Source organism: Saccharomyces cerevisiae, chromosome XII, assembly GCF_000146045.2.
Source record: "Saccharomyces cerevisiae S288C chromosome XII, complete sequence".
NCBI lineage: Eukaryota > Fungi > Ascomycota > Saccharomycetes > Saccharomycetales > Saccharomycetaceae > Saccharomyces > Saccharomyces cerevisiae.
The window spans coordinates 199,439-214,540 of NC_001144.5; the positions used below are offsets into that span (position 1 = coordinate 199,439).

The 15,102-nt window shown below is 37.7% G+C and overlaps 8 protein-coding genes across 8 annotated transcripts; 4 read left to right on the forward strand and 4 right to left on the reverse strand.

Moving 5' to 3' along the window:
- Nucleotides 1–101: 101 nt before the first annotated feature.
- Nucleotides 102–1,877, reverse strand: ADE16 (bifunctional phosphoribosylaminoimidazolecarboxamide formyltransferase/IMP cyclohydrolase ADE16; the record flags this gene model as incomplete). The annotated part of the gene is made up of 1 exon (NM_001181915.1): nt 102–1,877. The coding sequence occupies one exon, from the start codon at nt 1,875–1,877 to the stop codon at nt 102–104; it is 1,776 nt and encodes a 591-aa protein (NP_013128.1).
- A 660-nt stretch (nt 1,878–2,537) lies between these two features.
- On the reverse strand, nt 2,538–3,152 carry RPL15A (60S ribosomal protein eL15 RPL15A; the record flags this gene model as incomplete). The annotated part of the gene is made up of 1 exon (NM_001181916.1): nt 2,538–3,152. The coding sequence occupies one exon, from the start codon at nt 3,150–3,152 to the stop codon at nt 2,538–2,540; it is 615 nt and encodes a 204-aa protein (NP_013129.1).
- Nucleotides 3,153–3,851: 699 nt separating this feature from the next.
- Nucleotides 3,852–4,643, forward strand: YLR030W (uncharacterized protein; the record flags this gene model as incomplete). Its single annotated transcript, NM_001181917.1, has 1 exon — nt 3,852–4,643. One exon carries the CDS (start codon nt 3,852–3,854, stop codon nt 4,641–4,643), a length of 792 nt encoding a protein of 263 aa, NP_013130.1.
- Nucleotides 4,644–4,786: 143 nt separating this feature from the next.
- On the forward strand, nt 4,787–5,347 carry YLR031W (uncharacterized protein; the record flags this gene model as incomplete). The annotated part of the gene is made up of 1 exon (NM_001181918.1): nt 4,787–5,347. One exon carries the CDS (start codon nt 4,787–4,789, stop codon nt 5,345–5,347), a length of 561 nt encoding a protein of 186 aa, NP_013131.1.
- A 205-nt stretch (nt 5,348–5,552) lies between these two features.
- On the forward strand, nt 5,553–9,062 carry RAD5 (DNA helicase RAD5; the record flags this gene model as incomplete). The annotated part of the gene is made up of 1 exon (NM_001181919.1): nt 5,553–9,062. One exon carries the CDS (start codon nt 5,553–5,555, stop codon nt 9,060–9,062), a length of 3,510 nt encoding a protein of 1,169 aa, NP_013132.1.
- Nucleotides 9,063–9,322: 260 nt separating this feature from the next.
- RSC58 (Rsc58p) lies at nt 9,323–10,831 on the forward strand (the record flags this gene model as incomplete). The annotated part of the gene is made up of 1 exon (NM_001181920.1): nt 9,323–10,831. The coding sequence occupies one exon, from the start codon at nt 9,323–9,325 to the stop codon at nt 10,829–10,831; it is 1,509 nt and encodes a 502-aa protein (NP_013133.1).
- Nucleotides 10,832–11,073: 242 nt separating this feature from the next.
- SMF3 (putative divalent metal ion transporter SMF3) lies at nt 11,074–12,495 on the reverse strand (the record flags this gene model as incomplete). The annotated part of the gene is made up of 1 exon (NM_001181921.2): nt 11,074–12,495. One exon carries the CDS (start codon nt 12,493–12,495, stop codon nt 11,074–11,076), a length of 1,422 nt encoding a protein of 473 aa, NP_013134.1.
- A 435-nt stretch (nt 12,496–12,930) lies between these two features.
- Nucleotides 12,931–15,018, reverse strand: MLH2 (mismatch repair protein MLH2; the record flags this gene model as incomplete). Its single annotated transcript, NM_001181922.1, has 1 exon — nt 12,931–15,018. The coding sequence occupies one exon, from the start codon at nt 15,016–15,018 to the stop codon at nt 12,931–12,933; it is 2,088 nt and encodes a 695-aa protein (NP_013135.1).
- Between the last annotated feature and the right edge of the window lie 84 nt (nt 15,019–15,102).

Here is a 15,102-nt window from a genome sequence, read left to right on the forward strand (position 1 = left end):
CCTTTGACGTAGAAAATTAAGTAAATCGTATACGTTTACGTATATACACTTGTATTCAGCTATATATGTTGTTTCTGTTCTTCTCATAAAATGTACCCTACTTAGTGGTGGAATAAACGAATTGGGTTCTCCACGTAGACGATATCAAATGAATCCGCCGCTTGGAAGACAACTTTGTCCATGACAGACCCCGAAGGAGCCGTGATGAACTTTACACCAGACTGCACAGCTCTATAAACGTTGTCTGGGAAGGGAAAGAACGCATCGGATGATAACGATACATTGTTTAATTTGCTTAACCATTCTAGTCTTTCTTCTTTGGTGAAAGGTTCAGGGACTTCTTCAAATTTGCTTTCGTAATCCACCTTTTCCGGGCCTTCTATTCTTTGCCCTGTAACAAAAAGATCAATCGCATTCGACTTGTCCGCTCTCTTAATTCCCTTGGCCCACTTCATGTTCAAAACCTTTGGATGTTGTCTCAACCACCAGTTGTCCGTCTTGTCACCAGCTAATCTGGTACAGTGTATACGCGATTGTTGGCCGGCCCCAAGCCCCACAACCATACCATTCTTTGCGTAGCAAACAGAATTTGATTGTGTGTATTTTAAAACCAGCGTAGCAACAGTTAGATCGATAACGGCTTGCTCGGTAAGTGCTTTGTTTTTGGAGACAATTTCTTTGAAAGTGGATTGGTTTATGATCGCATCGTTTCTCTTTTGTTGTAACGTTACGCCAAAAACCTCTCGGGATTCCATTTGGCCAGGAACATAGTTTGGATCGATTTGTAAAATACAGTATTTTCCGTTTTTCTTCTTAGATAGTATATTCAATGCCTCTGGTTCATACCCTGGAGCAATAACACCATCGGAAACTTCTTTAGAGATGATTTTTGCAGTGGCGACATCTACAATATTGGACAATGCAATGAAATCACCAAAGGATGACATCCTATCTGCACCACGGGCCCTAGCGTATGCGCATGCCAATGGTGATAAATCCTCCATATCATTCACAAAATAAACTTGTCTTTCCACATCGGATAATGGAAGTCCCACAGCAGCACCTGCTGGAGAAACGTGCTTGAACGATGCTGCCGCAGGCAAGTTCAATGATGCAGATAACTCTTTCACTAAGGGCCATGAGTTCAAGGCATCCAAAAGATTTATATATCCTGGTGTACCGCAGAGCACTTTGAAGGGCAACTCCTCCTGCTGAGTGATATAAGCTTGTGCAGGTCTTTGGTGGGGATTACAACCATATCTTAGCGGTAATTGGGCTTTCCCTTCGGAGTACTGTTTCCTGAAAAAGTCAGAAATGGCCGCATCATAATCGGCCGTATGTTCAAACGCCTTAAGTGCAAATCTATTTCTTAAATCCTGAGAAATTTCACCGTCCTTAGACAGGTCTTGCAGAAAGATAGAATAGTCATTAGGGTCTGAAAGAATAGTCACTCTGGAATGGTTCTTTGCGGCTGCTCTCAACAAAGTCACACCGCCAATGTCGATCTCCTCTACAGCTTCTTGAACTGTAACACCAATTTTAGCCACAGTTTCTTTGAACGGATATAGATTACATACAACAAAATCCACCTTATCAATGTGCTGCTCTTTTAAATCTTTTTCATCGCCCTCTAAATTTCTGGCAAGAATACCTGCATGCACAGCAGGGTGAAGAGTCTTGACTCTACCCCCTAGCATTTCTGGTGCATGCGTAATTGAAGAAACATCGTCGACCGGAAAACCAGCTTCTCTGACCATGTTGGCCGTACCACCGGATGCTAGGATACGAACATTGTTCTCTACCAATCCCTTGGCTAAGTCTAATAAACCTGTCTTATCATAAACTGACAAGATCGCAGTCTTGGTATATTTGCCCATTTTTAGCTCTTTTGTTTTTTGTCCCTATTTATGGTATATTTGGATTCTTTGTTTGGAATGGGGTATTGATTAGATCTTGAATGTTATCTAATCGCTAAAAAGAGCAAGAAAAAAACACAAATGCTGAAAACTGGAAAAAAGGACGATCTATTTGCCAATTATTAAGGCTTATTCTTAAAGTGGAAATAGCCCTCTCTTTTGCTTTTCTTGAGTTTTATCTAATGGCTCTAATAAGGAAAAACGGGAAGAAAAGGAAAGAAAAAAAATACAAGAAAATAAGGTGCGACTAAAAAGAACATGGTGTTAATTTATGCGGCGGAGAAATTTACTTGAGCGTAAAGATATTATATATAAGTATTATGGTAGTGCCACCACCTATGTAAGCTGCTAGCATTGGTATACGTAGAACAATTAGGACTCCCTCGTCCGCTCCTTGATACAGGTAGATAAGTTCTGCCTGAGGGGAGGATTGAGAAGAGGGGGTAGGGGTTTGCTTGATAGCAGAATAAAAGTACAGCTCTAGGTCTATAAAAAAAAAAATTGGTTAAAGAAAAAATATACAGGTTTGTATATAGAATCATTAATTAAAAAGATAATAGTATAAAACACATCAGATAAACAAAAGTTTGCCCAATAAAATTATATTTTCCATCAACCAGCTTATTTTCTGTATCTCCACAAGGACAAAGTGTTTTGTCTCTTCCAGGTCTTTCTTCTACCAGCCTTGGTGTTGTTGAATTTGTGACCCTTGTTGATACCTCTGGATTTCTTACCAGTGGCAGTCAAACCTCTAGCTTCACGGTGCTTGTGAACTGGGTCACAGATCCAGTTGTAACGAGCATCTCTTCTGATAGCCTTGTGTTGAGGGTCGACCAAGATAACTTCGAAGTACTTGTAAGTAGAATCTTGGTTAACCCAGTAGGAGTTCAAGACTCTCAAGTTAGCGGCACGACGACCAACTCTTTCTTCAGCGGTAGCTCTCAAGGATCTTTGGTATTTCAATTCATTGACACCTTGGTTAGTTGGCTTACCGTAAGTAGCACCCTTTGGAACAGGTCTCTTTCTGTTACCACGTCTAACTCTGACACGGTAGATAACGAAACCTTGCTTAGCTTTGTAACCCAATCTTCTAGCCTTGTCTGGTCTAGTTGGTCTAGCGGCTCTGTGAATGACATTCTTTTGTCTGTATTCCCAGACTCTGACTCTTTGCAAGAATCTCAAAACATCAGATTGCTTCTTTCTTTGCAATTCTTCCAAATATTTGTAGGCACCCATTGCTGATTTATTTGTTTGATCGTGGTTTTCTTAGATTGTAAAAGAATTACTTAAGGATAGGGAAAGAAACGTGAGAAATAGCAGTTAAATGTACCGGTGGTAAAAATGCAATGCCATCATTCTTTGTTACCAAGCAAAAGTGAGAAATCTTGAAAAATTTTAGCACCTTTGAAAATTTTGCGTCAGCTCCAAGAAATTTCAGAAAATATATTCGACAGCTTTAAATCCGTACATTTATCAAAAAAAGAATATAATATCATGTTTGACGATGTATGCTATGTAAATCATGTCATAATACGCATCAATTGATACTACAAATGCATCTCGGATAGAGACATTGTCATGATAATCGCAACACATGTCGCACCTGGTGCATGTTCTGAACCTTAACACTAAATATTTAAACGTCATGTAGGGTGCGAGTCCATCTCATTCTTGCCCAATAAATTTTAGAAACACCCTCTTATGAAGGGCGGCAAAACATATTAAGTAAGTGTCGATTGTTAAACACTTCCCCTTTTTTTATGCATAGTAAAAGGTACAAAGAAAATAGCGTACCGTCCTTAAATCAATATAGAAATATAATGAAAAAATAAGTGCTTTGATAAGAATATCTTGAATACAAATTAAGAAGTGTATATTTATAGATATTTTCGTTTCAGCTTGTGTCTGTGTGTGGCCTTATATGTAATATATGAGATGGAAGGTGAACAAATTATGGAGTATGTTCAAGAGACACCGATCATTCCAAAAAGGATTATCCATTATTCGATTCCAAAACAAATGATCACAAAGCCCGCTCCCCATGTCGAGATGACGTTGGTAGCTAATACTTTTCGGGACATGGACTTGCCGCAGCATCCGGTTATCCATGATTGTTGGCAAAATAAAGAGTACTCAACTCAAAGATATTCAGGAAATGTGGCTCAACAGAGATTAAGTTTTGAGGAACATCCAAATGAAGAGTGTCAAAATTCTGTTGGGTTAATCAAGAGAGTGAGTACTTTCTTTAAAAAGAGGCCATTGTCTCGAAAGAATAGCATAAAGTCAATCGGTGACGTAAAATCGGAGGCACGTAACCGGGGAGAAGGCCTCCTGGGTGAAGTTGATAATCTTAACGAGCAGAATGTCCGAGAAAACCTGACTAGTGAACATGAAAAGAGTCCTGAAGGAGATTCCAAAAGGTATGGCCTGTTCTCCTTTGAAGAGACCCCCCCTATACAAGTGTTGGAGCAGGGCAATATCAATTCTGAGCTTTCTTCATTTAAAAACACTTCTTTGGCGGAAAACAAACGCTCTTCTGACAGCTTCGTTTCGTTAAAACCGGGTGAAGATGAACATAGCCCTTTAGAGATTAGTACGTGTGGTAATTTGACTGAAAGAGAGGATTTGCAATCTGGCGAAGAACGGTTTGACTCAGCAGCCCAAAATATAAAGGTAGCTTCGATGAAGGAAAAAAAAAAAATCTTCAAAGGGAACAAAACAGATTAATCACTGAGATTATACGCCTCGAAAACATACTAAATAAGCATAGGAAGGCTGAAGCTAAGAATAATATTAACAAACTTGAAAAGAAGTTGAGTGAAACAGATGGTTTTACATCTGTAAACACATCAGTTCCAGTAACTCCTATTATGCCGGTCTTAAATACGAGAACTTCTTATCCCAATATCGACTTTCATGGTACTAAGGTTTCTGATGTTCTAGATGCCTTTGAATTTGAAAAGCATGATGATCCCTTAAGGGATAAATGGAACACTTTACAGTTTTTGGAAAAGAGCTTTGAATCTAAATTTGAATCTGCATCAGAGTTAATCCAAGGAGGCGAGCTAGCTGCTATTAAAGAAAGAAATTTTCAATTAGCCAAACTAAATAATCTTTGCTTTCGGGTACGAGAGTCCATCAAAAGAAGACAAGACCTGGAGAAAAAGTTAAGAACTTTATCGCAGGACACTGACAACGAATTGCTTTTTCTGATGTTGGAAAATGAGAGAAGAAAGAAAAGTTCAGTGATAATAGAGTTTCTTTCTGAGATAATCAGAGAGAAATCCAAAAGATTAACTGCAGAAGAGCAAGGCTTTGTAAATCAAAATGAAGTAAAACCCCTCATTCTGGACCTTTCTGCACGGATAAATAGATTGAATTCTATTCTAGAAACAAAAAATACTTGTATTAGAAGATTAAGTAATCAATAAGTAGTTAAATTTTCATAAATTATTACTTTCTTACATGTTAGTTGGCGCGTCGTCTGGCTGAAAATTTTACGCGTCATAAACCCTTAACTTTTCCACACATTATTCCTTACTGCTAAGCGCATTGCTCACTTGAAAGTAAATTATCTACAAAGTTACATTATCAAAAGGCCTTAGAAACACACCTAAAGTCTTACAGTATCACAATATGAGTCATATTGAACAGGAAGAAAGGAAGAGGTTTTTTAACGATGACCTTGACACTTCAGAAACATCGTTAAACTTCAAATCTGAGAATAAAGAGTCGTTTTTATTTGCAAATAGTCATAATGATGATGATGATGATGTTGTTGTATCAGTGAGTGATACAACAGAAGGAGAGGGAGACCGATCTATTGTGCCAGTCAGGCGAGAAATAGAAGAAGAAGGCCAGAATCAGTTTATTACAGAGCTTTTAAGGATTATTCCAGAAATGCCAAAGGATCTTGTGATGGAACTTAATGAAAAATTCGGCAGTCAGGAGGAAGGGCTCTCTTTAGCATTATCACATTACTTTGATCACAATAGCGGGACGTCTATCAGCAAAATACCGTCTTCCCCGAATCAACTAAATACACTCTCAGATACCTCAAATTCAACCTTGTCCCCATCTTCATTCCATCCTAAAAGAAGAAGAATATACGGGTTCAGAAACCAAACACGATTAGAAGATAAAGTTACTTGGAAAAGATTTATAGGTGCTTTGCAAGTCACTGGTATGGCTACCAGACCCACCGTCAGGCCCTTGAAGTACGGCTCTCAGATGAAGCTAAAGAGATCAAGTGAAGAGATTTCTGCTACTAAAGTATATGACTCACGTGGTAGAAAGAAAGCGTCCATGGCTAGTTTGGTAAGAATTTTTGATATCCAATATGATAGAGAAATTGGCAGAGTTTCGGAAGACATTGCTCAAATACTATACCCTCTTTTAAGTTCACACGAAATAAGTTTTGAAGTTACATTGATTTTTTGTGATAATAAACGGTTGAGTATAGGTGATAGCTTTATTCTACAATTGGATTGCTTTTTAACATCTCTCATTTTTGAGGAACGTAATGATGGAGAATCCTTGATGAAAAGAAGACGTACAGAGGGAGGAAATAAAAGAGAGAAAGACAATGGAAATTTTGGAAGAACATTGACTGAAACTGATGAAGAGCTAGAAAGCCGCTCGAAAAGACTGGCTCTACTAAAGTTATTTGATAAATTGAGGCTAAAGCCTATTTTGGACGAGCAGAAGGCATTAGAAAAGCATAAAATAGAGCTTAATAGTGACCCCGAAATCATTGATTTAGATAACGACGAGATTTGCTCTAATCAAGTGACTGAAGTCCATAACAATCTCCGAGATACTCAGCACGAAGAAGAAACAATGAACTTGAATCAATTGAAAACATTTTATAAGGCCGCACAATCATCAGAATCTTTAAAAAGTTTGCCTGAAACAGAACCTTCTCGCGATGTCTTCAAGCTAGAACTAAGAAATTATCAAAAGCAAGGTCTTACTTGGATGCTAAGGAGGGAGCAAGAGTTTGCCAAAGCAGCCTCTGATGGTGAGGCTTCAGAAACGGGTGCTAATATGATAAACCCATTATGGAAGCAGTTCAAATGGCCAAATGATATGTCGTGGGCAGCTCAAAATTTGCAGCAGGACCATGTAAACGTTGAAGATGGCATATTCTTTTATGCGAACTTACATTCTGGTGAATTTTCGCTAGCAAAACCTATATTAAAAACTATGATAAAGGGTGGCATATTATCAGATGAAATGGGGTTGGGTAAAACAGTGGCAGCGTATTCTTTAGTTTTATCTTGTCCTCACGATAGTGATGTTGTTGACAAGAAACTGTTTGATATTGAGAACACAGCAGTCTCAGATAATCTTCCAAGCACTTGGCAAGATAATAAGAAACCATATGCTTCAAAAACAACGCTAATCGTGGTCCCAATGTCTTTGTTAACGCAGTGGAGTAACGAGTTTACAAAAGCTAATAATTCCCCCGATATGTATCATGAGGTGTATTATGGTGGGAATGTTTCCAGTTTGAAAACCCTATTAACCAAGACAAAAACCCCTCCAACTGTAGTCCTTACTACATATGGTATTGTTCAAAATGAATGGACTAAACATTCCAAGGGAAGGATGACAGATGAGGACGTCAATATATCTTCAGGCTTATTTTCTGTCAATTTTTATCGCATAATAATCGACGAGGGTCATAACATTAGAAACAGAACGACAGTTACATCTAAAGCAGTCATGGCTTTACAAGGCAAATGTAAATGGGTTTTAACAGGAACACCAATTATTAACAGGCTTGACGATTTATACAGTCTGGTTAAGTTTTTAGAGTTAGATCCCTGGCGGCAAATTAATTACTGGAAGACCTTTGTATCAACGCCTTTTGAGAGTAAAAATTACAAACAAGCATTTGATGTGGTGAATGCAATTCTGGAACCCGTATTGTTAAGAAGGACAAAACAAATGAAAGATAAAGATGGTAAGCCATTAGTAGAGTTGCCACCAAAGGAGGTCGTTATTAAAAGACTTCCCTTCAGTAAATCTCAAGATCTTCTATACAAGTTTCTGTTGGATAAGGCTGAAGTTTCTGTTAAATCGGGTATTGCACGCGGTGATTTATTGAAAAAGTACTCCACTATCCTTGTCCATATTTTAAGATTGAGGCAAGTCTGTTGCCATCCCGGTCTTATTGGGAGTCAAGATGAGAACGATGAGGATTTATCTAAAAATAATAAATTGGTTACGGAACAAACGGTGGAGCTTGACTCTTTAATGCGTGTTGTTTCCGAGAGATTCGATAACTCATTTTCTAAGGAGGAATTAGATGCAATGATACAAAGATTAAAAGTTAAATATCCAGACAATAAATCGTTTCAGTCCTTAGAGTGCTCCATCTGCACAACGGAACCTATGGATTTGGACAAGGCTTTATTTACAGAATGCGGCCACAGTTTTTGTGAGAAATGTTTATTTGAATATATTGAGTTTCAGAACAGTAAGAATTTGGGTTTAAAGTGCCCCAATTGCCGTAACCAAATAGACGCTTGTCGGTTGTTGGCATTGGTACAAACGAATAGCAACTCGAAAAATTTGGAATTCAAACCATATTCACCAGCCTCCAAATCAAGCAAAATCACTGCTTTATTGAAGGAGCTTCAATTGCTACAGGATAGTTCGGCAGGCGAACAAGTTGTCATTTTTTCCCAATTTTCTACATACTTGGATATCCTGGAGAAAGAGCTAACTCATACTTTCTCAAAAGATGTTGCAAAAATTTATAAATTCGATGGACGTCTCTCATTAAAAGAAAGAACTAGTGTATTAGCAGATTTTGCCGTTAAAGACTATAGCAGGCAAAAAATCCTATTACTCTCGCTGAAGGCTGGTGGCGTGGGTTTGAATCTAACGTGTGCTTCCCACGCTTATATGATGGACCCATGGTGGTCGCCCAGTATGGAAGATCAGGCAATCGATAGACTGCATAGAATTGGCCAGACAAACAGCGTCAAAGTTATGAGATTTATCATACAAGATAGCATAGAAGAAAAAATGCTACGCATTCAAGAAAAGAAGAGAACCATCGGTGAGGCCATGGACACAGACGAAGACGAGAGAAGAAAAAGGAGAATTGAAGAAATCCAGATGCTGTTTGAATAGTCATACCACATACTCATATATAAAGACTTTATTTATTATTATTTTCAACCCGAAAGAACTAATTATTCTTCAGCTACTTCATGCAACTTCTATTATCTTCCTTTTCCGTTACCCGTATTTTTAAGTTGCAATTATTAAAAAAACAATTAAGAAAATAAAACAGCGCCATAAGGCATGGACGATAGAAATACGAAGACGAAGAAAATCATCATCAGTCGGGATCAAATAAGAGATAATTTTGAAAATCGAAAGTTTTCATTATGACAGAAAGTGTAGGTGGAAATAAACTAGTAGATTTTTTGGTAAATGTTCAATCCATTTTGAATGCTGCCTCTGTGAAATGTCATGTAGTAGATGAAAGTTTTCCAGCCAAGTTCTTTGAGAAAAATCCGGATAAGATATATGAATCATATTGTAAATTCATTAAAAATAGAAGTAACTCTGAAGGTTTGATACGTAATGAAGATAAATTAGTTTTGACAACTATCAATAAGAGGTTTGAAAATGGAGAGTACGAACCCATACAAGGTGGGTTTTATAAGCTGTATCACGACATTAAGCTGGTTTGTACAATCCTCATTCACTTTTATCCTCAGGGTACAAGAAACTACCAATTAGTCGACAAGTTCTACAAATTTTCTTCAGAGCTTTTATTACGAGAATGTTGTAGGATAGGAATTGCTCTAACGCAAACTAATAATATTAAATCAAGAAGTGGTAAGTTGTTGAGCGGAAACGAGATGGATGAATACGACGATGACGATGCAACAGAACTAGACAAAATAATCTCTTATGATTTTATTAAGATTTCTATGAATTACACAGTGCCGATTTCTCAAACATATCAGATAAGAACGAAGGATATGGACCTTTTTTCTTCGATAATTTCTAAATCTAATCTTGACAAAAGACCTCATGAACTTCCTAATACAAACTTCAAAATAAACAACGTCTTACCTCAAACTGATATAGAAAACGAAGCTCCAAGATTAGGATTTGTAGGCGCTAATACTAGTAATATTCCGGACCCTACGTTACCACCAACTGAAATGATGACTAGATTTTTGCATCCAAATTGGTATGCTTTACCTACAACCGTCTGGCTAAAATATGGTAATTATAATTCTTGGGCACCTTCCTTTAATGAAAACGGCACCGTTGTGGATTCGACAACAAGGGGTCTTATTTGGCTTGAAAGAATTGGTTATATGGACTTGTATGAAAAAAATGAAAAGAAAGTAAAACAAGAAGAATTACTGAACACGAATGAAGAAGGCATAAACAGGAAGCAGAACGATGAAAACAACAAAAATGTTGACGGCAAAAGCAATGGCGTTCAGGACGATGGTGGTGATAATGATAATGATGCGACTATCGCTTCTGCAAATTCAGAGAGTACTGAGAATAAGGAACAATTCATAATCAAGCTTCAAAACTTATATAATTGGACACCATCTAATTACATTGGAGATGACGAAATTGAGAACTTTCGAAATGGCACACCAGATAAGTTGGTTTCAGACTCTCTCTTAAAACTTAAAAGACTTAGAAAGGAGAGGATTTTAAATAAAGTTTTGAAGCCTACTACGGAGGAACGAGAATTATACTTCAAAGTGAAAAGAATACTAAAGGAGGTTATCTTAGCAAAGAAGGTTTCCAAGGTTCCTATAAACAATGTAAGGGCCTTTCCAGTATTACAAACAAACTATAATGGTAGCATACCTGTGGTAAGGGCGCAACCAGGTCGTAAACGGAAACACAAGAAATAAATAGTGTCAGCGGTAGTGGAATCAAAGATAAATAATGAATTATCTTTGTTTTAGTTTCATGAAAGCTCATCAAGTCTTTTTTGACTAATGTATGTTTATATTTTGATATTAGATAAAGTATGCATTTGTTCTGAAGGCTATGCATACGTAAGTATATACTTGGGTTGTATTATGCAGAATAAAGAAATGAGAGAAAACAAGAATCGAGAGAAAACGACACACTTGACAATAAATAGGTTCCATTAAAAATGGATGTCGGCACCTAAGAGATAGGAAATCACCAAATAGCAATTCAAGCTCCCGATTAAAGCCCATACGAAAACAGAGGTATAGGTCAACAAACGACTGTTAGTAAAATCAACTATTTTACTGTGCTTGGAGTTCAATGGAGTGGTTTCATCAGCAATGGCGTTAACATCGGCAGGTGCTCTTACCACACCATTTTCGTCATGAACAACCATCAACTTTCTATTTGCGGTAAAATAAATTAAAGGAGCGGATACGATTGGTAAAATTAAGGACAAGACCACTTGAGAAAAATTCAAAATATCTGAAATTCCCTTTTCCCCCATGGTTAAAGTAACAAATAAACATGGTACAATGGCAATCAATCTGGTGCACAATCTTGTGGCCCAAGGTGGTAAAGACCACTGTAAAAATCCCTCAGAAACGATTTGCCCGGCAAGTGTACAGATGATACCGGCAGATTGACCAGAACATAACATGGCCAATGCAAAGATTAACCCTGCCGCAGGAGATATGTAGTGGACCAGTAATTTGTAAATAGATAACAAATCAGCATCCTCTGCCTCAGGTTGGCCTGATAAAGTAGCACCTGCAACAATTAAAATAGCGGAATTAACAAAGGTGGCAATTAAGAACAAAGAAATGATTAGTTCAGCGTACGCATAGTTTAACGTATATTTTATAGCGCTTAAACTTGGGCGGGCATTAACCTTACCGTATTTCTTCAAATCGTAATCGTGCAATCTTGGTTTAACAATGGATGAGCCCAAGTATAATGAATGAGGCATCACAGTGGCACCTAAGATACCCAATGAAATGTAAAGAGCTTGTTGTTCCTTAAAAATGATATTTGAAGGCAAAAACCCTTTAAACAATTCAGCTTTGTCTGGGATTGAAACTTTAAACAGCTCCAAAACAAAGCAAATGCAAGTTCCAATGACCAAAATCCCAACGCCAAATTCGAAAACCCTAACTTTTTTTAAGGACTGGCCGTTTGGTGTGTAGAACATTAAAATTACCAAAACATCTAGCACCGTTAATAAGACACCCCAAGTTAGTGGTATTTTGAAAAGAATTTGTAAAGCGATGGCAGTGCCTACAACCTCGGCCAGATCAGTAGCAATGATTGCCACTTCAGCGAAAAGGTAAAGGGTATAGTTTAGCTTTTTAGGCAAATTATGACGACAGTTTTCAGCCAAATCATAGCCAGTGATAGTACCCAGCTTCACACAGAGACATTGCAAAAGTACGGCAAAAATGTTGGATATAAAAATAGAGAATAATAAGGTATATTTGTATTGAGCACCACCGGAAACACTAGTGGCATAATTTCCTGGGTCCATATAAGCCACACTGACTAATATCCCTGGCCCAATAAATTTGGCAAATTTTTGAAGAATCTGCATATAAGATCGCATTTTTTTTCTCTTGTGATGCTACTACTGTTATCAATTAGCTTGGAAGAACGATATATTTAAAGGAGTTCAGAAGGAAATAATAGTTTGGGTATGACAACTGAAAAAAAAAATGAACTAATATATAAAGGAACCCCGTATATTTATGTGGAGTGATCTTTGTCTTCTAGCTCCTTTGAAATAAATATTCAATTATGCAACCTCACAGAATCAGATGAATGAGATATATACAGTATAAATACCTTTAGTCGCATGACAACAGGATGTCGTAACAATGCAATATTAGAGCATTTTTAAGTTGACCCAAAACGGAAATTTCAAGGTGCGGAAACTGGAAGAGAGGCAGGGCGGGCAACAGGGTGCGGTTACCATGAGTTACAAACAATGGTCTATTATGAAGTAATCTATTGTGCTGAGTGGTGATAGTGCACCCGATCATCAGGGGCTGTCTGGCGTGAAGAGGCACCATTCATTTGTCGTGGCTTCAATGTGTCCCGGTTTCTTCACATGCGCTCGCAAGGCTTGCAAAAGACTGGAAGAAGGGCTTGTGGCATCGTCCCTCGATCGTAACCACAGAGTTTCTTTGGCAAAGTTATCGCTGTCATGCTTAACAATTTTTTCATTCTTCAGGGTATAGACGTAGTTGTTGGTATACTCGGAAAAATGCATGAGTTTCGGCCTTGTTTTGTGCATGCAGGATGCTTTCTTTATATAATTATCAGTTACTTTTTTTTTCGAATTTCGTGGAATGGTCATGTCCACGGTATTGTTTCTTTTACCGTAGGTTTGCTGAAGCTTTATTAGTTCCTTTTTTTCTGTATTTGAAAGCTGTCTTTCGTTGGGCATTCCCCTTTTATTGGCATCTCCACAGCTAGTACGTTTGGCCTCAAGTAAGTTTTCGCTCAGTTTCTTGTTGACGTTTCTTATTTTTGTGATCATAAAAGGATTAGAAATAGAAGCGTCCTTAGAAAGTTCTAAATCCTCGTTCTCTGGAATAGTTTCTATATAGTTATAAGTTAATGACGAGGGTAATGTTGAGGATCCAGCTCCTGCTACTTCACTATTTTCGCTTAGTTCTTGTTGGAAATTATGTCGCCAATTAGTACTGTCCTCGGAAGCCATAGACCCGGAACTCGAGCTTCTATAACTTGAAATGGTCAGCTGAGTTTGTTCGTCAAGAGCTTTATCCTCGCTAAATTTTGTAGGTGAAGGAGTAGCAGCGACAATGGTCGTATTCTCTAAGTTTGCTTCATCGTAAAAAGTTGGTACTATCAAATCTGAGTTTTTTTGTGGGATGTCAGTCTTGTCTTTACCACTAACAGCACCACAGCCCTTTGATATTTCATTCTCTGCGTCGGGTGTAGGTATCACCAGTGCGGGAGAAGTTTTTTCGTTGATAGAAGGCTGAACATGTTTATCTCCCAGCATATTTGTTTCGATGCCAATTCTCTCCTCCAATAACAACTTTAACTTATTCTCTATCTTCTTAAATATCACTTCAAAACTTTTGATCATCACGTCATTTTTCTCTGGTTCGATATTTACGTCAAGAAGCTTTGTATCGCAATTTAAATTAATAAACCAAACCATAGGATCTAGTAAAGAGAAATCTCTATAGATTGACGATAGTAACTTAGAAATAGTCTTCCCCGTCTCCAAGTTCAAAGATAGCGCTCTCTCATTAACAGATAAAAATTTAAATCGTCTCTTTATATTAATAACGTCAGATTCTGGCACCATCCTCGGTAAGATCAAATCTAAATTTATTTTTTCGTCGATAACAAAGTTTTCTTCTACAATAAAGTTCAGCGGCACAGGCTTTTTTAGTCTAGCTAGTAGGGACAAACTTCTAGCTCTAGAAATCTTAGGGTCTAACGTTTCTTGCATTTGTTTACGCTCTATGGCACCATTTTTTTGTAATGACACCAACGAAAAATAAAACCGAATATTTCTATGAATTAGAGAATAATGGTTTATTAAATAGATTAGTTCATCGAATGTTTTTCTTGGCCTCGAAGAAATTTCGAGATACCTTGCTCGTAACCCTCCCAGAAGTTTCCTTAATATTACTGTAGTCCCCACGGGACAAGATACCTTGTACCTTTTTCCATTGGTAATACCACCCTTACTATCAACTAACCATTTTTCTCCAATGACATCATCTGCAGTTTTTGTTTCAACCTGCATTGAGCCTTTCTGGTTACACAAGTTTGACAAAAGAAACAATGCTTCACCTCTGAATCCAAGAGTAGTCAGAATCGAAATATCTCCGAGACTACTCATCTTTGATGTGGTGTATTCCAAGCACATAGAAGGTCTGTCGATAATATCCACACCTGATCCATCGTCCTTGACTGATATATATTCACATCCTCCCGTAGTGGAATCTACATCGATGAATACTTTTTTAGCACCCGAATCGATGCTATTATCTAATAATTCCCTTACAGCAGCTACCGGACCGTAAATAAAGGAACTAGAAACAATCTTCCATTGGGATTCTGGAGATAACTGATGTATAGTCATCCAAAACTATGAAAAGGCGTCTGTTCCTCAAACCGAGATGATGGGATGTGAAATAACTTTATATGTTTATAAAAGTGATTACTT